Here is a 27,227-nt window from a genome sequence, read left to right as displayed (position 1 = left end):
ACAGGATTGGTCTCTATGAAGAGAGTTTGGACGAGGAATTTAGGATTAAAACATCTTTTATCTCATTCTATCCAGTGTGATAATGGGCACACTGAACCTGAGGCAACCTGACTCCAACCAGAATAAGTCCTAGAAAATATCTATATTTTAAAGGGCAGAGCACAGGCAGAGTAACTTTACAATAGACAACAAAATCACTTTTCTTTATCTGTCTACTGTTAATTTGTCTCATTGATGCAAATCATAAATCATATTTCCATTCTCTTTACTTGAGTTTGAGGTAAAGGAGGCACTTCAGGTAACTGTCATTGGGACACAGCAGTAAGAGTGAGGTGAGGGGCAAGTGTGTGTGTGAGGTGGTGAGTGCAGGACTGTAGTTGGTCTCCATGTAAGAGAGTGAGTATACAGATCAAACAGTGTGTTCCTTGATAAGAAACAACAAAAGTGAGTCTGGAGTCATATTTTGATCGTGGGGTTGGCACAATATAGATTTTTCATAGAAGCAGTTTTACAGGTTTTACTGTCTCCCCCTCTGACATGTCAGTAAAGATAAGATTATACCAATTAGATTTCCAGATTTCAGTGTCATAATCACAAATGGAGTGAATGAACATAATATCCGCTTAAAGTCAGATCTGGGGTCTGGGTTGTTTGGGGACTACAGTAGAAATTTTGAGAGCATGGGAGAATTTTTTTTTAATTAAAAAAAAAAAAAATCTGTAATATTGTCCCAACCCTTGTCACAGGCCCCTTGGTGGGAGACAGCAGCAGCTTGCAGCTTCTGCAGAGGAAAATGCAAGTTACTGTCGCTTTCGCATTCTCCTGTAGTTGCACATCAGACTCCTGCCTCCATGCCTTTCTGTGTCTGCATCCCAAGCATCCAAATTAAGGTCACTGTGCATACACAGTCATACACATGTAAAGGCACACACATTAGACAAGCTATTATATTGAATTTTAGTGTAATGTGAGTGGATTGCTTTTTGTTTTCTAAGCTAATTGGGCCAATTCAATTAGTCTATTTCCTGGTTGCATTATGAATTATTTTGTATTATTTTGTTAAGACTGTTGATGGATAGAATTGAAATGAATAAACAATGATGTGTGTTATCAAAGATGACTCAACACACACTTTGTTTATCATTCAATGCAGAATATGAGTTGAATATAATAAGCAACATATTAACATTTTGGGGTATTTGAGAATATATATATATTTTTCGCTCTATCATGGTTTGATTATAGAAATGAGAAAACACCAGCAAAATACACGAGGACACACACAGACACACTGTCAAGTACACAAACACAAATAGATTTTCTATTCTTTAAAATATTGGTTTCAGTATCGATAACTACGTGGTACATTATGTGTCCTGTGTCTAATATAAAAAGCTAAATTTATATTTGATTCCTGACAAAATTTAGGCCCTGCATTTTGATAAGTTAACTGTACGTGAATACAATTAGATTTTTTCTTCATAGTTTGTGTATTTTCCTTTGGTCATATAATATAATCTATATTATGCTCACATAATGAAAATTTCAAAAAGTAACATTGTGAGTGGCATCTTGATTTACAAACATTAAACAAGTTTAAATGTCAATCAAAAATGTATATTATTTTTTTATTTTTTTTATTGTTTTAACATTTTAGAAAGGTAATCTGAATAAAGTTCGTAGTCTACATGTTGTCCTGATGAAACTGGAGGACGTCAATACTCGTTTTGGCACATGAGACAGATTTGAATTGGAGGTTGCCTGAATTATTGATACTGTAATTAAACACATTGTTGCATCAATGAGTTCAGATGAATGAAATTCAGTGAAACTGAACAGTAAAGGAGTACTTCACCCACAATCTAAGTTTGAATGTGTTCACATTTGTGGTGCAGTCCTGCAGAAAATGTTTCAGTTAAACATCAAGTATCACGAAAGACAAAAAATTGAATTACAATATTATACAATTTGAATGTTTGGCCTTAAGACTATCTATCTATCTATCTATCTATCTATCTATCTATCTATCTATCTATCTATCTATCTATCTATCTATCTATCTATCTATCTATCTATCTATCTATCTATCTATCTATCTATCTATCTATCTATCTCATATTTACACAGTGTGTTGTAACTAAATATTTACTGGGTTATTATGATGCAGCTATGTGCAGAAAAATTACTGAATGAAGGAATGCAGCAGAGTTTTACCTGGCCTGTGTTTAAAGGTACTGTCTATTCTTAGGTTTTGAATGCTTCGAGGTCAGAACAATCAGGGAGGATCATTTAAATTTTAGCAGCACATCAAGCTTCCAAAAATAGACTCGTGCAGCATCTCGAAGTGTGTGGCTAAAAATTGAATCTTAACTCTAACGTGGTCTACAACAGCTCTAGTCTGGACAGCAACACAACAGGATGTATTAATGAATGGGTGAAATACCTCTTTACTGTGTAAGCAACTGTGTGTCAGAGTTTATGCACTGATGGACCATAGTGTGGGTAAGCATGTGTGCGTGCGTATGTGTGTAGGTGTGCGTGTTTCTGGGATGGTACAGGGCCAGGATGATGAGAGGTGGCGTCAGAATGAGGTGAACAGGGAGGAATGAGTCAGAATTAGAATGAGGGTTAGAATGAGTTAGATGAATCTGGGTTAGCCTTTCCCTTCACTCCTTGCTATTTAAACACAAACACACACAGACGCGCACACACAAAGTGTCAAAGGCACGGGATGTGGTGAAGCACAAATCAACTCCACGGAGATTGTCATGGCACAAAAAACCAACAAAAAGACAACACTGCACAGCTACTCACGTTGCCACTGTACACACACTCACACATATTTACACACAAACACACAATACCGTACTCATACTAAAATACAAATGGGGACACACACTTTTTGGCTCACAGGTGTGGCTTAATTGTAGAAGTAATCACACACACCCAAACCACACGAACACACCTCAGAGCATTATCACTGCTGGCAAATAAGGCTCAGACAATGTTAACAGTGACTCTGTCATCAGACTTGGGCAAAAACTAGTTTACAAAAATCAATATATCTGTATGTAGATAAAACATGATAAACTTTCTGTGCAAACTATTCAAAACCATTGTTTATCTATATTGACTTATTTTGCCCATGAATGACAGACACTGTGTCACAGCAACATTGTGCGTTGAACATTATGTGCTACACAGCTGATTATGTGTTACAGCGTAGCATTAAAAAGAAAAAAGAAAGAAAAAACACACACCATTTATTTTACAAGAAAAGAAAAAGAAAAACATTTGTTTGTTAATATAGCATTTAAAACAAGACTGAAATACACCCACTGAACAGAGAAAACATTTTACATTGTGAAGAAAACTTTAATACACTGAAAGCATGCCATGCACACAAAGATGTCATTATCAAAAAAGAGCAAACTTTATTTTGTACAGCACGCACACACAAAAACACACTGACACACACACACTTTCATATCATCATTTTAGGTTGTTATGGGTTTAATGTATTTTCAGATTTAAGTATTACACTGAGTCTTTAAAGTTTTACACATAAGTATCTTGCATACTGAGCTAAGTAAAGTGATTGGCTTATACTAACAGTAATTATTACTGCAGCCAGAGTCTGAAACATGCACACGCACACACATACATACACACAAACAGATACCGTAACAGCAAAGCATGCAGCATGCACGTGCACAAACTGTAGTACACACACAGAGCTGGATTGAGAGAGGAGGAGAGGGTCCCCCGCTCGACTGAACGAGGGAGGAGCGCGGGAAAATAAGATGACAAGAGAAGAGGAGGCCCAGAGGTCAACATGAGGTCATATGAGGTCAGAGGTCGGACAGGAAGAGCTGTGCGGAAGAAGAGCAGGAGGAGGGAGGAGGAGGAGGAGCAGGGCGGCTGGGCAGCAGATATGACATGTTATAGGTTCAGAGACAGACTGAGAGAGAAGGATAAAGGAAAGAGAGAGAGAGGACATCCCGAGCGAGAGACAAAATTTCGAGGCCGCTTCGACATCGTAGTTGCGTAACGATGTCTGCTGCCGGTCAAGTGACGTGAAATTCTGTCTCGTTCTCGGGGAAAGAAAGAGAAAGAGAACGAAGGAGGAATAGAAACAAGGTATGAAGGCCCAGAGCACACTATCATCTGTGTACTAGTGCCACTTTAGACTAGTGTATCCATCCCAGGCACACACACACACATGCACGTACTGTATGCACACGCACACACAGACACCGTGTGTATGTGTGCACACCCTCACGCTGCCACACACACACACATTCACATGTTATCTACAAACACATCCATAATTAAAAATCAGGAATTACTCATAAGTGTCGGCTTGTTTGGCCTTAAATGTGGTGTTACAGTAATAGAAGTGAAAGGGAGTTTAATCCTCGTTTCTCATATCGAGTCAGAGCAATCAGAACCGTCATGTTCAAGGGCTCGAATATGAGGTGTGGAAAACTGTAACGGAAAAAAAACATGACTTGTGCCCCAGTGCCCTTTAGTGCATGCTGCAAAAGGCCGGGTTCATGGTGGGAGAATGACACCATTCATCAGACCTTAAAAAACATGACTTGAGATTTAACATCATCATCATCATCATCATTTCCATGAGCAGCAAACCACCATGCAGCCCGAGGTCTCTTCAACTTACCCCTTCTGAAAAACGGGGGTCTAATAACTCGAGGCTTGTGCACTAGACGCAATGGCCTTGTGTCCGTGATCTCTTGTGGAGCAACAGAGACAGGGTGAGACTGTTACCCACACTCAAAGGAAGGCAGGGAGGTTTTTTTTTCAGAGGTGGAAAGTAAATGAGAACAACAGCTCACCTTATTGCACTGAGCAATTTTGTCTCAGGTTTTCAGTAGTGCTGATTACACTTACTGTACCAATAGGAATAAACCCTCAAGGAATAACTTAAATCTTTAAAAAAAACAAAACATTTTCCTTGTTTATTTTCTACTAATATAATACTAATATTTTTTTTTTCTAATGGCACTGATCACACCAAATACTGTACTCGACAAATGAAGTAACTGAACCCTCAGATTTTGCTTGAGCAGGAATCCCTGTAAACTTTCCATTTCTGATCATCACAGATCATCATGGGGCAATTACTGTATCATACAATGAACTTAACATTTCATATTTCATTCAATTTAAAAAAAAATCATCTAGCACACTCCTTCAAAACTTTATTAACAATCATACTTATTGTCTGATATCTTGACTCTATTTTAAAATTAAAATGATTGGTAACATGCTGTAGAAAGTAATATTGTTTCACTTGGTTTAAGGCAACAAGGTATTAAGGCTAAATACAGAGTTACATTACTAGTTTAAGGCACTTTTATGGGTCTAAAAGTAGCAGGATAATTTAGCGTTCACTGATAAATACGCTAAATTCTGATTTGAATATAGCACGTGTCTTGTGTGCGTGACGTTCGTGTATGTGTGTCTTACCATTGATGATGCTGGGGGACAGCAGGGTGGAGTCGCGGTCGATGAGTCGGCAGGCGCCCTCCTCCAAAAGGCCGGGCACCGGCTGCGGAGCCTGACCCTCCACAGACGTCACGATGTCTGCGCGGTCTATGTTCCTCAGAGCGATGTACAGGCTCTCCACTGAGAGGGAAACACAGCGAGGGCAGGGGGTAGATGGGGGGAGATGGAGGGACACACAGGAGAAAAAAAAGAAGAAGAGTGTGTGCGGAGAGGAGAGATAGGATAGGAGATAGGAAGTTAGAGAGTATTCTGAAAAAAATGTAGTTAACCTGCTGATTAAACTGTCAAAAATAGCTCTATAATTTGATCACGTGATGTCGGATTCACTCCGGTGCTGCAACTGAGGTCTCTGAGAATGTCTCTCTGATGTGAATCAGTTTCTATATGTATGATAAATGAATTAAACAATAAATACTGTCTCAAAAGACTGCATCAGTGATACACAGCTGTGTTGAGCTTACTCTTGGCCCTTTTGCCTTCTCTGCAGGCCCACAGGTTCAGCAGGGCGGAGCTCTGGTCCAGCAGTGAGTTGGGATTCTCCACACGGATCCTGTTGATGTCGTCCACACCGAACTGAAGCTCTCGAGCCAGCTCTGCCGGGAGGACGAATAGACAAATCAGAACCACACATTCAGCAGAAAGACACATACTGTACTGATGGTTACATAATCAAAACAACTGACCTGCCCAGCTCAAACCCAGCTGCTCAGATATGATGTTGATTTTGAACTCAGTCCTCTCCATGGCGTTCACTGTGGCTAGAGAGACAAAAAAACAGCTGGTTTAGGAACACCTACAGCTGCACACAAAGCCAGTGTCCCCTTAACTAAACTTACGTGATTGTAGCTACGACACTGACTTTAAACTCACACTGTATTTGGACAGTCCAGTTGATATCAAAGCGTCTAGAATCCGCTGGTGAAATGTTACGTTTTGGACTTAATACAACTTGGGACTCTCCAAATAAGTGTATTTGAAAGTTATGGCGCTTAGATATTTGAGACACTTGCTATCTGATTTCTTTGGTTTAATTTGCATCGTCTGTTTCTTAAAAGACGTGATGTTGATAGCAATACTTACCTTGACAAAAGCATGTCTCTGTTGGGGGGGAAATAAGCAGTACCCACAGCATTGTTTTTGTCCATATAATCCTCAGGGTTAGCACACCATATGGGCAGGGGGAGGTTAGAGTTTGGGGCTCATTCAGGTGCTAGTCCCTCCAGTCAAAGTAGCATTCAGTAACAGTTACAGAGGGACTGAAGTGCAATGTAGCAGCGCTGTGTATTTGATAGACAGAAAAGGCCTTTCCCACTCAAGCCCACCGCCCCCAACACACCCATCAGCACCACTTAAAGCAACCAGAGCGGCCATCTTGCCTCTGTTTGTTTACCACAGGCCAGTATAAGGGCTCCTCTGTCTAGCTCCACTGCGAGGTCCTGCCCATTCCCAGTGCTAAGCTACAGTGCTAATGCTAATGGTATCTGCTGCCATGCCATTGGAAATCGCAGTGGAGTCACCAGCGCCATGCAAGAACCAATCACAGAAGTCATTCATCGGTTGTCATAGCTACCAGGACACTGAGGAAAAGAAGAGGCTTATTTGCCCATTGTGCCATGGAGCCATTTTTGGAGTCATGTTGAAGATTTTGCTGTTTGTGACTTTTGGTCACACACATTCAATAAAGTTTCTTCTAACTGCGCTGCAAAGAATTCTGGGGCATATTATTTGTAGAGCAGTGTATTGCATCCAAGGCTCAGTCTTTGTGCCATGCGTGCACGCGAGACAGATAGAGGAAAATAGGAGGAGGGTAGAGTGGGAAGCAGAGGGTCATGGGTACAAGGGGCAGTGCAACATTCAGTGCCCGTCTCCACGTTATTTATATCAGGAGCGGGCCGAGAGTCAGGCAGCGAGGCACTCACCCACACCAGGCTCGTTCAGTGCACTGTAGCGCTCCCTCAGGGCCAGAGGGGTTAAGGTTCTCCTGCGCTCCTCGCTCCCAACAACCTGAAGATGATTTAAAACAACAAAATGGTTTTACAATCACATTACAGTTTGTCATTAATGCAGCACTTTTTTTTAACTCCTTGCGACCCACAGCGGCTTGAATCACATTCGCACCAGGTACAGTAAATTGTGGACGTGCTGCTGGTACAATGAAAAGGTTACATGAATATGAGTGCATAAGGGGGTTAGGGGATGGGTATTCAAGGGTAAAGCATAAAATATTCATCTGTTCACTGAGAATGTGAGCTGTGTGCATAGATTTTGTGGATAGTGATCGAAAGTGACCTAAAAAAGATCACCTGACTGTTCAATGAAGTCTCTGTATGCAGGACTTACAGTAAACAGACTACTCTGCGCTCTATACAGCAATATTATCACAGGAAGTTCTCCATTAATAATAAGCAGGATATTTCTAAGTCTTCACATAGTGTTCTAGCCATGAAGATCACACCTGCTTTTGTTGTCAAGGAGATTTCTCTCCCTTCCAGCATTCATCTTGTTTTCCTTGGCCTCACTTATTGCCCAGGCCATAAAGACCTTCACTGTGTTACACAATGTGTTACTGTTTAGACATTGTTGTATAACATAATGAGAAATTGGTGAGGCACTACTCTGAGTTTCTTGCTGTGGACCGTGTGCTGCTCATCTTTCTCTCAGTGGCGCACACGATTCCAATGACAACAGTGTTATACCTTGTCGAACAACTTTAGAAAAGCCTGACTTCTTATTTGGAGAATGTCACGTGGCCAGACCTCTGTCTCATGAAGCACATGGATGTCTAGGGGAAACTGAAGCACAAAGGTTTGCGTGTATGTGCCTGCGGCGGTGTGTTTGGGATCGAGTCCTTACCTTGACACAAGGTGGCATGGTTATGTTAAGGTTACACAGTACGTGCTGTGTGTCCTCGTACTTGGTGCACTTCCGCAGAAAGGATAGAAAGCCGGCGGCTTCCTTGTTGCTATCTCTGACCTGACATAAAGAAAAGACAGACGGACAGAGGAAGAGAAAGAAAAAGAGAAGAAAAAGGAGGAATGTGGAGGAAAAAGGAGAGAGAGAGAGAGAGGAGCGAGCAAAGGGATTAAGACAGAGCAAAGAGGAAAGGAAAGAAGTGGATGGAGGAGACAAGATAAGAGATCGAGAGCGAAACAGAGAGATAGAGAGGGAGAGGAGGAAGAAAAACAGATCAGAACAGGTATTAGATTCCTCCACAGTGTCTCGTGCATGTGGCGCAGTAACATGGGACGAGAAGCAGGGGGAAACAGGGATGAAAGCAGTCCACAGGCAGGCGAGAGGGAGAGATTTACCTGCACATTTTACCTGGACGTCTGTCAGACCAGACAGTTACAGAGTGACCGTGAGAGAGAGAAAGAGAGACAGTGAGACAGACACGTACAGACAGGCAAGGCCGCAAGATAGGAAGGCAGGCAAAGAAAGTGAGGGAGTCACAGGACATGCAAACAATTACCCAAAGAGAGTCGACAGGTTGATAGGTAAGTTGTTTGTTGCTTGTCTACTCCGTAATGACAAAGATATTTATCATTCAACTAGGCGATGCTGAACAGTAGTGTGTGTGTGTGTGTGTGTGTGTGTGTGTGTGTGTGTGTGTGTGTAACATTGACGGACACACACAGAGAGAAAAGACAGATGCTGACGGGGAAGTAGATGAAGAGCCAAACGAATGAGTGAACAAATGAAGGAAACTTTACATAAATATAATTACAAGACAGACATAAAGAGGCACAGCTACAGTGTAAGAGAAGGACATTAAACAACAAAAATGTAATGAGAGAAAAGAGACTGTGATGTGACTCAATTATGATCAGAAAGAAGGAAAAACTTAAATAAACAGTGTAGAATTACATTAAATTGGGTCAAATATTACCTTTGGTTAGAAATACAAATGATTTAACAACCACACAGATGGAAGAGACAGACTGACATACACATCATGTAATGTAAATATATAACAGCAATGACCAATAATAACTGACTGACCTATAATAATCTGTATCATATTAAATGAAAGATTACACTTGTTTAACTATGTTATTATCCTTAGTGCGTGGTGCTGAGTGGTTGTAGATCTGAAATCGCACAGGCTAAAGATGAGACATGAGAAAGTGTAGCTCACAGATATCACAGTGAAAGGCAAACACACACAAAAAAACACCATAGGAACATGTTGTCTGGGGGATCAGCGGGTGAAGGGGATGGGGGGTAAGGGGGTGGGTGAGACTGACTAACTGACGAAGAGGATCCTTGACACACGCCGGACACAACAACTGCATAAACAAAAAACCACAGTACTGTATGAATACACAGCGAGTGACAGAAAAGGCGGGCGTATGAACAGTGGGATAGAGACAGACCTTGACAGAGACGGGCAGCCTGTTATCTCTGAAGGCCTGGAAGCTGAAGCTGCGAGGCTGCTGGGTGGCCTTCCTGATGGGCACCAGGTTCCCAGAGCACTCCAGGTGCAGCGGCATGCCCTCCATCAGCTGTTACGGGTGACAAGATAAATCAGACCACCAAGAGCATCGTGAGAATGGTTTCACCCTGGCAAAAACAGCCGGAGTGAGGGTTGTTATAATAACAAAGACACAAACTCTTCTACTCCCGGTAAAAACACTGCACTTGCAGGATCGTGCTCTGCACAGTGGAGAGGTTTGGGAAACAATGCAAACAGAGCCCACAGTTAAATATCATCTTTCTTTTATTAGGAAAATAAAAAAAACTGTAAGTGCTTCTTTTCCAGCACTCATACCGGCTACAGGCTTCTAATGCCTTTTCTATTACATCCATTGAGTATGGCTTTTAAGTAGCCTCACTTAAATTGATAGATGGTTTAAAACAAGCGCAAACTGCCATATTGATCTCCATAACACCTTTCCCTCGACATTGTTACCCCTTTGCTCCTGTACTGACCTCAATATCTCGACTGCGGGCCACTTCACTGAAGTTTTCATGCAGCTCCAGCGTCTTGTCCATCTTGTCGTCCGTCATACAGTAACAACGCAAGCGTCCCTCGCGCACTTCGTTCATCTTGGCGAAAATAACAAACTTCGCCATGTACGGCACAGCCATTAGCTCCCGGTACAACAAGTTGGCAAAGGTCACTGCCTCCGCAGTGCGTGGACAGTCAGCCAGCCAGAACCTGAGAGAAGAGAAGGAACATGTCAGATGGAAACCTGATTAACATGCAGATGTGGGTGAGAGAGCAGGGGAGGAAAGCAGACGGTTGTTTCACTAACGGTTGAGGTGCTCACCTTGCAGACACGTTGGTGGTAAAGTTGGCACAGTTATTGGCGTACATGAGCTTCGTGGTTCCAGTGATGTCCTCCCACTGAGCTGGTGCTGTTCCACCTGTGACGCAACAACCACATTGTGCCACTCATGTCCTGATTTAAAGGGATAGTTCAACATTTTGGCAAATTCGCCCATTAACATAATCCCTATAGTCATAGGGGTAGGTTAATTACATTTAATTGTTTGGTTCATGTTGTTTTGAGATCAGCGGGGCAGAGACGCGAGCTGCCCAGCGAACACAATTGAGGTGAATGTCGCTCAAAACTAATCAAATACACAATCCAACAACACTTTTGCCATGCTATGAAATTATTTTGTATAATTATGTAACATTACGACACACAAAGCAAATACTCGGAACTACTTGCGCTGTTGAAATCACTCCGCCCAGCAGCCATGTCTGGAATGTAGTTCCGGCTACACATTTGCCTCGAAAACAACTCTGTCTCGTAATGTTACATTATTATTTCATAACGTCGAGAATGGGCGGGTCACAACTTCTCCATGAGAGCGTTTTGGAGTTCTTGGATTGTGTATTTGATGAGTTTTGAGGGACAGGGGACAATGTACCGTTCACCTTTGTGTTCACTGAGCAGCACACGTCTCTGCCCTGCGGATCACAAAACAACATGCACTGAACAATTAAAGGTAATTAACCTAACCCTATGACTATAGGGATTATGACAATGGATGAATGAATGAATGAATTTGCCAAAATGTTGAACTATCCCTTTAAGGTTAGAGACCCCTAAATATACACTTTTTTATGTTGCACATTTTATGTTGTACGATCACTATCACTACATCACCGACTTCTTGTTTATTTAGTCATCTTCAAAGTGGATCATACCAATGACACTGCAGAGAAGGCGCAAGCTGGTGGTATCACCCTCCCCGGCATCCCGAGGACTCTCTCTCCAGGACGGTGGCAATGGGATGCGCAATCCGATTGGACGGTGGAATTTGCGTCGGCGTGGTTCGATGGTAACCACTGGGCTGAAGGTCGCCTGGTTACCGAGCTGTCGAGTCAGCAATTCATCTGGAATTGGCTGCGCCTGAAAGTGGAAGTGGTGAGGGAGAAGGTTGTTGAGAGAGAAGATGCCAAAAAAAACAAAAAAAAAAACAGAATATGGGATACGGAGTTGAACAGAAGGCTCGGGGGGTAAATATGTGAGAGCTGAACTCAAGCACAAGCACAGTATAAAAGCTGAAGTAAGTGTAAGTAATCCTAAAGGGAGAGGCAGGGAGTGGAAACAAGGAGAGGGCACCAAACAAAAAGAACAGGACATGTGCAGTAGACTAAAACATCAAACTCGCAGCCATACTCACACATGCAACCAATTCATATTTCACACCTGACCCAACTCAGATCAGTGCATCAGCTCGGTCAGTGTGCCTCACAACTTAAATCAGGGAACTGAGGAGTGATGAATGGCTGGATAAAAGGAAAACATAAACAGAGCAGCATAAGCATAAAGCAAAACTTGGACCCATGCAGTTTCCTTAAGTAACATCAGTGCTTTGACAGACAACGTAAACAATGTGCGGTGAAGTGATCGAAAATGACTGAAATGTGGAAACCATGATCTGTCATAATCTCTCCGTTGTGGAAAAAAACAAGTCCAAGCGGAGGTGTTACGGTATGAGCGTATGCCAAGTTCCCATATGTGTATCTGTGGTGGTCTGGATGAGTGACAGGCAGCGACACATTCGCCAAAAAACATGTGTTGCAAATGCTAATTTTTGAAAGACTGCAGGCTGAGACAGACACACTGCTCAGGTCAAGTTGTCTGGTTCTTGGCAACAGCGCGTGCAGGGTTGTTTATACTGTACCTTTATATCAAACAGTATTCTGAAGACATAAAAACCCATTTTGTCAATGATCACTAATGGTCTCTAGAGCACTTTCTCTAATGAGAGATTTTAGAGTTACAGTTTTTGTCCTTGCTTTTGTTTTGAAGTTTAAAATGTCTTTGAAAATGGGGGGCGAAGTTCGGTTGGAGAATAGTGATAAAGTGACATTAATGGAAATCAATGGCTAAAAGGAATGTGGGGCCATATAAACAATTTACACTAAATGAAAAAAAAGCAGGTTTCTCTTGACATTGAATCAAAAGTATTTTAAGGATTTATTCCTTGTCCTAGAGATGCGACTTCTCCACCGTTCTTAAGTTTCCTTCAGACATAATCATCATAATAATCATCTCTCTGCAGTCTAGTGTATTACTGCTCATTTACTAAATAGAACATCAACTTCAGGGTGTGATATTTATGAGATTTAGACTCATAAAGTTTGCAGGATAAACACAAAAGGTATGTGCTTTGGCTTAGACCAGTGAGTCACAGACTGACAGTCAGCTGTTGTGTAATTCAAACATCTGTCCATTCATGAAAAACACCAGATTGTAGAATAACAAAACACCCAAGCAATTACTAAAGGTGTGGATCTGCAAAGAGTTTTTCTCGTGGATTTAAATCTGCTGTTCCCTGTTCTTTCTGCTTTTCTAATTCCTCCCCTCCTCCTGTATTTGCACTGTAATTTCAACTCTTCTTCTTACCTGCAGTCCCAGTCTCACTCTTTTGGTGACGGCTGTCTCAGGGAAGATGGCCTCCACGTGGGGCACCAACTTAGTGGTCAGCCGACCCCCCTCGGGCCCAATCAGATCGCTCTCCTGCTGAATGCGGGAGACCACGGCGAAGTAGAGGGGGAAGTCGGTGGAGATGATTCGACGGATTCTCTTCTTCTCCAGCTCCTCTTGACTCTCCAGGTCTACGGATGGACCAGAAGAAAAGAGAGAAAGGAGAGAGATACAAAAAGAAAGAGAAAGAGGATAAACACTAGACCACAGCTTAGGAAAGATACATCACTGTACAATTAGTGTGTGGGTGAGAGAAACTTCTGCATTACTTTGCTCTAACAAAGTCTCCTCCTCTCTGTGCCCTTGCTCTGCGACTCCACAGTCACACATCAACACTGCCGATGACTAATCTGCAACTGTGCAAGGTCTCACTGAGAATGACTTCCATTACCGTCACACTGACCTTCGTCCATGCCATTCAGAATAGTTTCTAAGACTTCGTCGCCATAGCGATTGCGATGTTCCTTCCACACGGAGCCATTTTCACTGCGAAGCACCACGAGCTCTCGGTCCCCTCGGCCCAGTGAGGCAAAGTGTGGGATCTCCACGATTACTGGCCTGTGGAGGAAGCAACACTTTTACTACATCAGTATTAGTTGGAAGAAAAGACGAATTGTGTTTTGTGACACATGCCTTGTTGTAACCTTTCTGTAATAAAACAAAACGGTAATATTAAACTTTTTTGCTGTTTTGTTGAACTGCACCATCATTTAGTCTGTCCATGTGAGCGAATTAAAGGATGAGTGTCCACTAGATGGCAGAGAAATCATGATATAATTCATGTACAACAAAAAAGCATCTTCAATAATCTTTCAACTCATTTACACAAGATTTGAATATTCATAAGAATAAATAAAAGTGTTTTACCAACTGCAAAGTTGACTCACCCGAGGAACTGCATACTGGACGGCCCTAGAGAGATGATGCGGCTAGCGAGCCCCTCCCCCTCCACCAGCGGAGGAGGCGTTGTCAGTTTCTGAGGTTTGACCAGGCGGCAGGTGATGCGCGTGGGTGCGGCGCAGGTTCGGGGAGGAATGATGACCCGTAGCCCGTGATGTCTGCTGCCCCGCATGGAGCCGCCTCGAGCATCCACCATGAAGCTCACCAGGAAGCTGAGGAGTGGTGATGTAATGATGGGTGGCATTAAATTACCTCTATGATCGACATACATTGCGCATGTCTCCTATGTGAAGTCTGTTTTGAAATGATCTGATGTTTCACTCTGAGGAGTAATTCATAAAGGAAAACACCAATTCACGGTGTTGGTGCCCTTTTCACTTGATTGTCTGAGTACGGCAGAGGAGGACAGGCCATCTGGAGTGGCCACTAAGTGCAGCAACAATGACATGAAAAAAGAGTCATGCTGTTTGATCCTGCATCAGACAGTCAGCCTCATATGGGTGTGAGAGTGTGTGTGTGTCTGACAGGGTGACTCTTCTCTTCTTATGAGTCCATCTCACACACACCCTCACTTTATATTCTGCTTTTCAAATGCTGACTCATTGTGCTCTGCATATATTATGACTAAGCAGACAATGAATGATCATCATGCTGCATTAGCCTCATGGAACTTGTCATAATACATGAATTAATGTTGTATCCATTTAGCAATATAAACAAAGTAAAACAGCGAGCAGACGAAACACTTTATGATCCTCAACATGCATCATTTATGTATCGTCCAAATTACAATATCTACATTAAATAAAAACACTCCCATTTTTGTTGTCAGTCACAGTCTGAACCCCAGACTGTGTGTGTCTGTGGTTCAGTCTGTGGTTCAGTCCTGGGGACATCACTGATGTTTTAGCATCATGAATAAGAGATGTTGTAACATTAATGAGAACCAGTCAAGTGAAAAGTGCAGCATTAACTGTGCTTCTTTAATTGTGGTTTTGATTATGACTTCACTTCTTAGATAATTGTTTTTTCTTTTGCAATTAATTGTCAGTCACACTGACATGGTCATTAATATTTGATCTAAGTAAGATTAAAATAATGATACATTCTACACAGCTGAAATCTTTGACATTCAGCATCACATATTATCCCTTTACTCCATCTGCAGCCATGTCCTGTGTCCTTGTACATTCCTGTACACTGTAATGCTGCTAATCTCACACAGTCTGCCAAAAATCCTGTCTTCATGATGATAAGCCAGACTTGCAGCATCACTGAATAACACAACTGAACGTGACTAAAATAAAAAATGAGTATTAAGATGCAGCGACATGTTTTATTAGCTTACCCCGTGTGGATGGGGCTGGCCACAGGGCTGACGTTGTCGGAAGTCTCAGTGGCAGGACTGCTCGGGATGAGAGAGTCTTCATCATACTCCTTTGGCAGGGGGATGGGGGTGTGCTGAGGTCACAGATGGAGAGAAAGAAAGCCAGTGAATAATCGAGAGGCAGTAAAATAACCATGACCGAAAAGATTAAGACGGTGAAAAGCGAGGGGAATGACAGAGAAAAGACAGACAGAGGATAGGAGAAAGAGAGAGAAGATCAGAAGGTGATAACATAATTCAGAGCTCCGTGAAAGAGAGTGTGAGAAAAGAGAGAGAATGATGGACAGAGAGTGAGGCAGACAGTGAAACAGGAGACAACACAGTAGACGACAGGGAGGATAATCAGAACCCAAAAGAGGAGATAAAAATAAATATCAGAATACTCTATTATACTGTAGCTACTTGACTTTAACAGGTGAGTATGTGTCTTCAATGGGATAAATAAATATCACATGGTTACAAAATGCAATGCCTGCTCTAGTTGTCATGAGTTAAGCCTACCTGATCCAGCAGAACCGTCTCTGGGGACACACAAGGGATCCTGGGAATAGCAGGAGAATAGGGCCTGTGGCAGAGGAAGTGAGGATAATATAAGACAAGAGACGATGACGGCTATTATTATGTGATAAAAATGTTAATGGAATCATTTTATCTCGTGCTGCTACTACTAATAATTTAAGACAGAGATAAATTATCCATGCCAGTCATTCAGAGTCTTAATCAATTCAATTTTAAGGCATTTATTTTTCAGAAGCTGCACAGAGTCTTACGTGGTACCCATGCCGCCCTCAAAGTCTCTTAAAGTCTTCTTGGGGGAGAGGAAGTCGTCGTCCTGGTCCTTGAAGTCATCAAGCTTTAAGTAGCGTGCTCCATCCATCCCGAGCAACTCGTCTCCTGTGGGCAAAGTAAAGAGGTCAGCAACGTGGAGGGGGAGGAACGGTGAAAAAGACGAAGACTGGCAAAGGACAGGTTGCAAAAGAGCACATGAAGAATTAAGAGAGAAAAGGACAAGACCAGGGGAATACAGGGCAGAAATGATGCTGAGCTCAGCTCTCAGGTTCTTCCACTCAGTCATAAAATGTATGTTTATTGCTCTAATCTGCCAATGTTCCTCAATTCATTTAGTCTTGTTGTTTTTTATGAGTGACAGTATCTTGAACTGCGGGCTGGGCGGGACCTCTCCACTCGAATCAAAATAGTGTCACTTATAATTGAATTGTCCACAGGTGGAAGTAGTAATTGTCACATCACCATACATCCCATCCCTTCACCTTCATGAAACCACAGAGATAAAAAAAAAAAATGGCCACAAAACAATTTTCAGAGATATTTAGTCCAAGCGATGGAGTCAGACCAACAACAATTAGAGCCAATGGAAACCAAAAGAGTGAAAGAAGAGGATCGGTAAGACAGTGAATATCAACACAGTTTAGGACACTGCATGGACGGCAAACTGCAAGGCACCTGGTGACAGCTTTTTTTAGTGAGCATGCCCATTAAAGATGAAATCACATGTGGTGATGGTTGTTTCTGTGTAGGAGAAAACACCTCAATTATTAAGGAGGAATGATAGTGAAATAATAATCATCACAACACAACAACAGTAAATAAACCACTTTAAACCACTGAGCTGTTGACAGACGATTAAACATGAATTAGTACGAGCTGTCCAGGTAAACAAAACAAAACAAAACAAATGGTACAGTAGAAAAAAGCAACAGAATTAAAAACAGACTGAAGATGAAGCCTGCGTGTGAAAATGCTTTCAAAACATGTTGTAAAAATTGCAGGGGTTTGATTTAAGTTTGAATTTTTTCAAAGCAGAGAGACAGCGTAGTGTAAACAGCGACTGTTTGTGTTGTTTAGAGAAGCATGTCACAGCTGGGCCACAGCATGTGCGTAATCAGCTTATTGATCAATTAGGCTGTAAAAGGCAGGGGGAACTTCATCGCTGAATTGGAAGGAAGCCGTTTATCTTTTAAATGCAGAAATACTGGAATTATATCAATAATTTGTCCATGGACAGATGTGCACTGAACGCTGGTAAAAATAAGGAAGATGTCGTGACTACATGCTGATGAGGAACTGAAATTTTTAAATAAACCTCTGAGCACGAGGAAGAGGAGGAGAGAGTAAAGATAGAGGCGATAAAGATAGAGACAAACAAACGGGGCTGGAGTTGAGAGCAGACTCTGATTAGAAAGACAATTAGTGACGCACAGAGAAAATGAGAGAGTACAACTGCAATGAAGGCACAAAGTTCACTAGCCACCGGACCGGACAAGGCAGAGATACACACACAATCCTACCTAACGTTAGCTGGGCAACCCCTACAAAACAAATGGAGAAGGGCGTTATCAACAGTCATATTTACATATTTGAATTCATTGTGGTACTTCTGATATGTCAGTGTACCTCCCAAACAGTCAGAGCTGAAAATGAATTTCAAAAAGCTGTAACGCTGATAATGAAATCACGTAACCTACCTTCATCCTCTGAGACGTCCAATATCTCATCCACCGTCTCAGGAAAACTCATCCGATGCTTCTCTGTGGTGATCTGTGAGGAGCAGGGGGATGTCAGAGACAGAGGAGGGAACGAGATGGAGAAGAAAAGAGAGGAGAACAGGTGAGGGAGCTGAACCTGATCAAGACAAGGAAATGATTTTTCATTGAACATCTTGAATCACGACGTGCCAAGGCCACCTCTTTTGCGTATCGGTGTAACCATGTGAACAATGCATGATGAGTTGCTCACCACGGAGACGGACTCCTCGGTAACGAGCTTCAGCACGTCAATGACAGAGATGTAGCCCAGACGCTTTGCGATGCCCAGGGGAGACGTTCCATTCTGCACGGAGGAAGATGAGAAACATTAACCCAAATATTTCCACTGAGTTTTCTCCCTGTGTACAATAAAACATGTCATTCTATCAGCAGAAGGTGTTGGATAGCAAAGCAAGTATTCCCAGCATCTTAATATAATTTTACAGATGTTAAAATGTTTAAATAAACACACAAAATTAATTAACATACAGAACACCGGATAAAGCAAATGTAAATATGCTGTAGTTTATAATGGGAAAACTGATGTTAAGTAACTGTTGATCTACAGTTTAAAACAAAACATATATCCAGTGCTTATTTAAGAGAGACAAACCAAATGTAAATATACAACATGTAGTTTGTTTAAGTACAGCTATTTAAATCTGTGGCTAAGAAAACGACACAGATTGCAAAGGTACAGTACATTATCGTCGGCATAGAGGGGTGAACGGTGACAGAAAATGAGATCACCATGGATGGGTGAGGTATCTTAATCGTAGTCCCTCCCACAGGTGGTGCACTTGAAGGCTGAAGTACAGTGATATTATGGTGGAAAGTATACTGACCATCTTCCTTTAGAATATTTAGGAGGTGGTCAACATCGTCAGAGGCAAAAGCTGAGTGCGGTGTTAAATAGAAGTGATCAGAGGGAGGGGTGAATGTCATTTTAGATTGATGCCTTCAAAGATTTATTTGATTATTTGTTTCCATGTTAGCTATTGGACACACACACACATTTATGTTTCTCCAGAGATACCACTGCCAATCATTTGGGGTGCTCTACAGGAAGAGGAAGACTATAATAGCATAAAGAAGGTATTCTTAAAAGCATCTCACCGAAGTAATCTCATTGGGCTGGGCTCCGTGTTTCAACAACAGGGTGACAATATCAGTGTGGCCCTGCTGAGCTGCCTGGTGCAGAGGGGTGTAGCCCATCTGGGGAAATAAAGAGGGAGGAAAGCAGGTTAGATCTACTGTATTTATCTGTTGCCTATCTACTGTAGTTATAAGAACCACTGAAAACACTACACCACTACTTATCTCCACTCCTTGACACAAACATTCATATAGTACTTTTTCCCAACACATATAGCTTTGGATTCAGTATCTTGCCAAAGGAATGGGCATGTAGACTGGAGGAACTGGGGATCAAACCACAGACCCACTCATTAGTGGACAGCCCACTCTACCTGCTGAGCAAACCCCGCCCTCTAGGATCCATCTATGCCCTTTTGCACCTAAACACCAGTTTTGCTCCAGCTAATCTGCTCATACTGGGTAACTAATTACTGATGCTTAAACAAGCAAGTAACCAGAAACATACAGCAAATCAACACATGGAGTACACATCTTATATAGTCATATATAGATGTAGTGTAAGTGAGATAAACCAAGGTTACCCTGGTCTTGCTGTTCACATGTGCCTGCTGCTGCAGGAGGAACTTCACCATCTTGATGTTGCCATAGTGACAGGCCACGTGAAGGGGGGTGTAGCCCATCTGAGACAAGGAGAAAGAGAGACAGCTGGTTGTTGTTCAGAGGCTTCATTGATGTCTCCTGATGGGAAGCTTGGAGCTTCGGAAAACATGTGTAAACTCAGACAAACATGAGCATGCACAAGACTAACAGGGTGGCAATTATTTCATGTTTTTTTATCTACATCTTAAAAAATGGATTAGCTGGTGTGAAGAATGCGTGAATTAAATATTTATATTATCATAAATTTGTTTCATTAAGAAATTAAATTATATCTTCTTGCGATTAACTTCTCCACTCACTGCTGGGTTTTTATGACAAAACACTGGAGGTCTGCCCAGATCTTAAAACTCATTTCTCATTTCTGTCCTGCAGGCACGACTCGAGACGAAAAATTACAACATCGCCTTCATCGGCAAAGAGAAATCAAAGACATCTTTTAAGTCATATAATCGTGTAATACTCATTTTGTTGGCAGTTGTGTTACCTACCCGTGAAGCAGCGTAAACAGAGGCTCCCTGTTTGACCAATGTGTCAGCGATGCCCACATGACCCTCCTGAGCCACCAGATGTAGAGGGGTCAGTCCGTTCTGAAAAGAGACGAAGAAACAACAAAGAGAGATGAGCGGTGTGTCTTTGATGCACAGCATTTTGACTGATTGATTCAGTCTTTATTCAGTCAGTCATCACGTAATACGACAACTATCAACACTACAAACATTGTCAACAAGGTAGTGACAGAAGCATAATGCTTATACTGTATTTACATGCCTGTCCTACATAGCAAATTGAGCAGATTAAGCTACCCTTCAGAATTTTTACAATATAGGAAAAAACAAACAAGTAAACATAAAAAGCAAAACTAATTAAATATAGGAGTAGAAAAGAAATCGTTAAATAACAGAGAGAAAGGAATAAAGAGAGAAAAACAAACATTAACATTTTGTAACCTTCAAAAACTGCCCTTGAACTGCACTCACTTTGAAAACCGAAAATGAACTACAGATTTGTAAATCGATGTTAGCGTCAAATCATTCAATTTCATAACATGAGATTTCATAAACAGTGGATTAGTATGTTCATAGTAACCAGCCTTATTAATAATACGTACGGCTTGTTTTAAAGATTAGTCTAATGTCGTACCTTATTTCCCAGGTTGACGTTGGCCTGCTTGGTGATGAGCAGGGCCACGATGTCGGGCCGTCCCTCCTGTGAAGCCAGGTGCAGGGGCGTGATGCCTTGGAGGGACTCGGCATTGGGTGAAGCCCCGTTCTGCAGCAGACAACTGGCCACCTCCATCTGGTTCTGCTTGGCTGCTATGTGCAGGGGAGTGTAGCCGTTCTGCAGCGAGAAACAAGGACAAAGCGACACAGACGGGAATGACCATCTCCTTTTTCTTAACATTCTTCTTGTCTAATTTTAGATTATAACTCATACACTGTCCTGAGAGAGTGCTTCAGAGTACAAAGATTGTCATGTGAATTACTGTATGTTTAGGCACCACATGCTCATATGACCTGTTTTGGTTATTTGTGTCAGCGATGGGCTTGGCCTGCTGTGTTGGCCTGCCTGTGTGAGTACATGCACACACACATTATGTGAGCATCTTACTCGAGCAGTGCTGTGTGCAGATCCTCCCTTGCTGACCAGAAGTCTAACAACATCCAGGTTGTTGTGATGGACGGCCACATGTAGGGGTGTCAGACCATTCTGTTAAACACACACACATGTATGCACACATATATAAAGCACATACAGAAAACACACACGCACAGAAACATATATATATGAAACACATACCATGATAATCTATCATCAGCTGATATCCTGAAAGCATCTGTATGAGCTCAAACTTAAACTTTCTGGTTGAATTTCTTTTTCACAACCTTGTAGAGAGTGCCTCATTTGTTTGTGTGTTCTTCAGGGATCTGAACTACGGAGAGCACAGATTGTCTCACCTTCCCAGCTGCGTTGGGGTTGGCTCCTCTCTCCAAGAGCAGCTCTGCTACGTCCACCTTTCCGTATTTAGAGGCCACATGGAGCGGAGTGAAGCCTTTCTGCTCAAAGGGAAGAAACCCACACAGATACATCCGTTCTCTTTTTCATTTCACTTTTCATGCTCCTGTAGTTTAAAAGCTGAGGCTAATACCGGCACCTAACCGCAATCAGACCTCTCAAACCGTACCTTTGTCATCTTGATTTGCTGTGCCCCGGCATCCAACAGTATCCGAATGGTGTGGACGTGTCCTTCACGTGCAGAGATGTGTAAGGGTGTGTGGCCTGCAGTTGTAGCTGAGTCAGGGTTGGCCTTGTGCTCAATGAGCAGCTTCACAAGCTCCTTGTGGCCCATACGGGCGGCACAGTGTAGAGGTGTCTGGTCGTCCTGACGATGGACAACGAGGAGGTAAATTGTAAAACAACCAAGTAACCAGGTGTCACTAACCCACCTGCCACTGATGTACCGTATGCTACCTGGACTGTGTCTGCTTTTTCTAACTTTAACAAATTGGTTCAGGTTGTGATGACTTAAAGCTACAGAGTTCATACCTTAGCCCTGGCATCCACTTGCGCTGCGTTCTGCAGCAGGAACAGAGCGACTTCACAGTGTCCTGCTCTGGAGGCCATGTGCAGGGGAGTCTCCACTTTCTGGGGAAGGTAAATTTAAACACAAATGCACTTCAAACTAACAGAATAGAGCAAAACATATGTACCGGTAAGTTACTGAAATTAATTTGTCTATAACTATGCAGAGTTTCAGTTATTCCACTCTGGTGCTGTCACCCTTAAAATATTGTTTTCTGATTGACACAAATCCACCCGTAAATCCACCGCGTTCATTGGCAGGCCCATGGTTCAGATCAATCTATTAATTTCAGTAATCCAGAAATAATTAAAGCTGGTTCTGCAAGATCATTTTTGAACAGCACCGTTTTTCCGTGGTGGTGAAAAAGAAACTGGAAGAATCTATGGCTAAGTGTTGAATTTATGACCCACAAAATTAATCTTCTCCCGTAATTAATTATTGAACTCTGTGTGGAATTTGCTCTTTTTTAAAAACGTGAACAGAGAGAAAAGAGAACTTTCTGTGACACATCTTTAACGTGAATAATTTAGAGAGTTAATTCACTCAACTGGCAGGGTTGGGAAATGATTTAAAAGGATAAATTGATTTGTCAAGCTCTGGTGAATATAGAAAAGGGGGTCTCACCACATTGGAAGCATTGGGTGAAGCCCCTCTTTGGAGCAGGTTCTTCACTATGTTCAGATGGCCCATGAACGAGGCTACATGAAGAGGAGTGAGACCAGACTGCAGAGGCAAAAGCAGAAAGGGAGAAGCTTCAGGGGTCGATATGAATGCATCATAGAGACATTAAGTGACGTTCAACAGCTTGCAACACTGATATCTGACAGGGGAGATTGGAATGAATAAATACAGCACATATGGCATTCAACATAGATGTTAGAAAAACCCACAAAATGCTTGTTAAAAATGACAAGGGATGCTTTGAGTGCCACTTGAAAGAAAATACTTCTTTTTATCAGAACAGTGGGTGTTTTCTCATCTTCAGAGTCGGTCCTTCATGGTCACACTGTCTCACCTCTGTGACAGCTTCTAAGGAAGCGGAGTGCTTAAGCAGCAGGTCCATGGACCGCATGTGGTTCTTCTTGCAAGCAATATGAAGCGGGGTGAAGCCATTCTGGAGACACAAAGGCAAGAGTTCACAACTAGACCACAGTGTGCAGCCCAATCAAAACACTAAAGGTCACAAGTCAGTTATCTACAAAAGATTGTGATTATATTCTAATATACTTCTAAAATACATTTTTTTGATTTAGCTTTCGGGGTGTGCATATTTTGCAATCCTGTCTGTACAGTGCTGGTGATTTAAATTAGTAATATGTAAATTTGTACTGTAGCCCTGGACTATAAAAGTAATTTAATTATCAGTTTAGCATCTTTTAAACATGGAGGACGCTCAAAATGCTTTAAGCATGAATTACTGCTCAAACATTTTTCCAGTTTTTTATGATTAAAGCAGTAGTTAGTCACCAGAGCCCGTGCGTTGGCTTTGGCCCCCTTGTCTAGTAGGACTTTGGCCATGCGATGGTGACCACAGTGGGCTGCTACATGAAGAGGAGTTAAATGGTCCAGCGTGATATCGTCAATCTCAGCGTTGTATTGCAGTAGCTGCCTGACACAGTCCATGTGATCCCCCTGAGCTGACATGTGGATGGGGGACAGACCATTCTGTAGGAGGACACAAGGAAAAGGACGTACATGGAGGAAGGAAGGGAGGAGAGAGAATGAGAAGAAAAGGTTAGATAGGATAGAAGGATAGATTTGTCACTGTCATCACAATAATGTCGTGTGCAATGTGCATGTATCGTTCTGTATGGCAAATTAATACTGCCATTAAGATTCATTAGTATCTTAGCCTTTAGAGGGGATATAATCAATCCATGGTCAATGAGGCAGAGATTTTAAATGTTCAGTTAACACACCAATGTTTCAGGCGCTTTGATTTCAGCCAAGTAGCCAAAGGTAAATGAATGAAATGTCTTGGATTGATTTCAAATTGAACGATAAAGTGTTTTTTGGTTGTTGTTTTTTTGATGGCCTTGGAAACATCAACAGAAATATTCCGGGAATTCACACAACATGAAAAAAAAAATCGGTGTTGAGCAGGAAACCCTGATGGTCCCTGCTGATTAAGGAGAGCTGCCAGTAAAGGCTGATATGCAGTCACTGTGACTGCAGTATTTCTCCTAAGTCATCGACTGTACCTTGGTTTTAGCCTGGATGGGAGCACCATGTTCCAGCAGGATCTCGATAATGCGAACATGACCATTCCTGGCTGCACAGTGGAGAGGAGTCAGCTCATCCTGCAAAGAGATGGAGAGGGAGAGCGGCCGGTAAAAGCATTAATACGTGACATAAGAGACGGGGATGAGAACATCAGCAGGGAGGATAACAGATGGGGGAAATAGATGCTGAGAAGGCATTAAAGCATGCGTCACTGAGGAAATGCCATACACTACCTTTGTTTTGGCATCGATCTGTGCTCCTCTGTCCAGCAGTAGCCTGACCATCATCACATTGCCCCTCCTGGCGGCTATATGAAGGGGCGTGATGCCATTCTACAGGAGCAGAAACAACAAAGTAAGTTGGTTGTGTCATCCATCACCATTTGAAGTAGATGCATCAAGTCTGCAGATTCCTTGAGATTATGTTTGAAGGTATAATGGAGCTACAGAGTTCACACAAAATGACCCATTATTCTTTATATTGTTATTCTTATCACACGCAATGTCTGAACCATATTCATTATTCTTTGGGTGGCGTTTCTGAGCCAGCTGCTCAGATAGACTGACCTTGGGTGTGAAGTTTACATTGGCTCCTCTGTTTAGCAGCAGCTGGGCTACACTCATATTTTCATAGTGCGCTGCAATATGGAGAGGTGTGAAACCAGTCTACAGAGGAAGACACACAAGGGGGAGAGTGAGAGGGCAAATATGGATGATTACGAACTATTGAAGAGCAAGGTTAGTGAGTGCATGACACGGGTTATAAACAGTTTGGGACATAAGGGAAGATTTTTATAGATTTTCTTTGCATTCTTACTGTAAATATTCAACCAGTTCACAAAAAAAGTGCGCTCACACCTTGCTGAGTACATCGGCGTTAGGATCGTTCTGTAGCAGCACTGCGGCGGTGCGCGTGTCGTCGTTTCGTGCAGCGATGTGCAGCGCGGGGAGGCGGACCTTGCCCTTGGTGCCATAGTTGATGAGGAGCGCCACAACGTTTTCATGGCCCTGCTGCAGGGCCACGGCCAGGGGGGTGAAGCCGTCCTGAGAGGGGAGAGGAGAGGAACGAAAGAGGCGGCAGGGACAAGAAGGAATGGAGATCAAGGAGGGAAAAGGGAGCAAGTGAATAGAAATCCATGCAAAATAACATTTTCTTGAGCAGACACGGTGAAAAGAGTCACATCTTGTTGCGCACTAATTCTTCATATCTCTTCACTTCTTACATATCATTTGTACACAGGGTAGTTCCTTTTCTTATCAGCAGTAGCAGTTGTTAGGCCGATGATTTTGTTTTGCATTCTAACCCAATCCCACCTTTGTGACCTGTTTTACAATGTGTGATACACAGAGACACTATTGATGTCTCAGGATCTAATTACTCATCACCAGTGCAACTGATCAGGGCAAAAACAGCCTGAGGAGTCAGACATGTACCTCTGTTGGGAGACTCTGATTGGCGCCGTTCTCGAGCAGGAACTTGACCACCTCTAAGTGATTCTCCTGCGCTGCCATGTAGAGAGGGCTGAACCCTTTCTGTTGGGGCAAAGACATGTTATACACACAATACTACAGAACACAACCCACATTACAAGAGACGCTGTCAGAAACACACACACACATCCTCACAGATACTGTATGTAAATATATGTACAGCTCTTTAACAGGTGTGTCACATGTACACAAACACACACACAGACACACACACACAGCCTGGGCACACTCGCCCACGCACTCTGAGTGAGTCTCTTGCTCACAGCTCGAAGTGACTCACATGTGACTGGGCATTAACGTTGGCACCATAGTTGACAAGCTCAGCCACCACTTTCTCCTGCCCTGCCAGCGCTGCAATATGGAGAGCAGTGTTCCCTTTCTGGAGGTCAAACACACACAAACACACACACATACGTATACAGACAAAAACACACACACACACACACACACAGAAAACCAGAGAAGAAAATAGAGTGAGGGAAATGATTGCAACCTAATGGCCTAGATAGCTACGCTGACAACTTGACACTGAAATACATCCAGCGGATTGTGTTGAGCCGGTGTGATAACTAAAACAGCGGTGATAAAAGCAGTGCAGTTTTATTCATATTAACATCGTAGGCCTTTAGCTCATTTACAAGCAAAATGACTTCACTGTGAATATTAAAGCTGCTGTGCAGACAGGATATTGATTGAGTTAGATGCTGCAGGGACACTGCATATTCTTCACATGCTTGGAGGAAAACAGTTTAATTCATGATTATTATTTTTTTGTAAGTAAAAATGGATGATTCCTTGTCCAAACTTGTTCCTCAAACATTTTTTTTTTTACAGAAACAATCTGATAGACACAGATATTTGATA

The 27,227-nt window shown here is 42.3% G+C and overlaps 1 protein-coding gene across 1 annotated transcript in view; it reads right to left on the bottom strand.

Annotated features, from left to right (window-relative positions):
• ank1b (ankyrin 1, erythrocytic b) overlaps positions 1-27,227 on the bottom strand; it is a gene marked incomplete at both ends in the record, with an annotated part of 70,071 nt that overhangs the window by 2,946 nt on the left and 39,898 nt on the right. The window contains 36 exons of the mRNA XM_083983421.1: positions 4,682-4,753; positions 5,491-5,649; positions 5,991-6,122; positions 6,213-6,287; positions 7,449-7,533; positions 8,383-8,502; positions 9,903-10,031; positions 10,459-10,687; positions 10,800-10,896; positions 11,690-11,894; positions 13,398-13,609; positions 13,882-14,036; positions 14,366-14,590; positions 15,727-15,839; positions 16,267-16,330; positions 16,536-16,659; positions 18,075-18,095; positions 18,252-18,324; positions 18,523-18,615; positions 19,428-19,526; positions 19,991-20,089; positions 20,558-20,656; positions 21,210-21,407; positions 21,678-21,776; positions 22,025-22,123; positions 22,252-22,449; positions 22,614-22,712; positions 23,275-23,373; positions 23,666-23,764; positions 24,118-24,315; positions 24,852-24,950; positions 25,107-25,205; positions 25,440-25,538; positions 25,731-25,916; positions 26,307-26,405; positions 26,644-26,742. Coding sequence (XP_083839547.1) covers positions 4,682-4,753; positions 5,491-5,649; positions 5,991-6,122; positions 6,213-6,287; positions 7,449-7,533; positions 8,383-8,502; positions 9,903-10,031; positions 10,459-10,687; positions 10,800-10,896; positions 11,690-11,894; positions 13,398-13,609; positions 13,882-14,036; positions 14,366-14,590; positions 15,727-15,839; positions 16,267-16,330; positions 16,536-16,659; positions 18,075-18,095; positions 18,252-18,324; positions 18,523-18,615; positions 19,428-19,526; positions 19,991-20,089; positions 20,558-20,656; positions 21,210-21,407; positions 21,678-21,776; positions 22,025-22,123; positions 22,252-22,449; positions 22,614-22,712; positions 23,275-23,373; positions 23,666-23,764; positions 24,118-24,315; positions 24,852-24,950; positions 25,107-25,205; positions 25,440-25,538; positions 25,731-25,916; positions 26,307-26,405; positions 26,644-26,742 — 4,450 coding nt within the window. The remainder of the gene's footprint in view (positions 1-4,681; positions 4,754-5,490; positions 5,650-5,990; positions 6,123-6,212; positions 6,288-7,448; positions 7,534-8,382; positions 8,503-9,902; positions 10,032-10,458; positions 10,688-10,799; positions 10,897-11,689; positions 11,895-13,397; positions 13,610-13,881; positions 14,037-14,365; positions 14,591-15,726; positions 15,840-16,266; positions 16,331-16,535; positions 16,660-18,074; positions 18,096-18,251; positions 18,325-18,522; positions 18,616-19,427; positions 19,527-19,990; positions 20,090-20,557; positions 20,657-21,209; positions 21,408-21,677; positions 21,777-22,024; positions 22,124-22,251; positions 22,450-22,613; positions 22,713-23,274; positions 23,374-23,665; positions 23,765-24,117; positions 24,316-24,851; positions 24,951-25,106; positions 25,206-25,439; positions 25,539-25,730; positions 25,917-26,306; positions 26,406-26,643; positions 26,743-27,227) is intronic.

The sequence above is a fragment of the Trachurus trachurus genome (assembly GCF_905171665.1).
Source record: "Trachurus trachurus genome assembly, chromosome: 12".
Taxonomy (NCBI): Eukaryota; Metazoa; Chordata; class Actinopteri; order Carangiformes; family Carangidae; genus Trachurus; species Trachurus trachurus.
The sequence above is the reverse complement of the archived record's forward strand: the minus strand, read 5'-3'. Positions and strand labels throughout refer to the sequence as shown.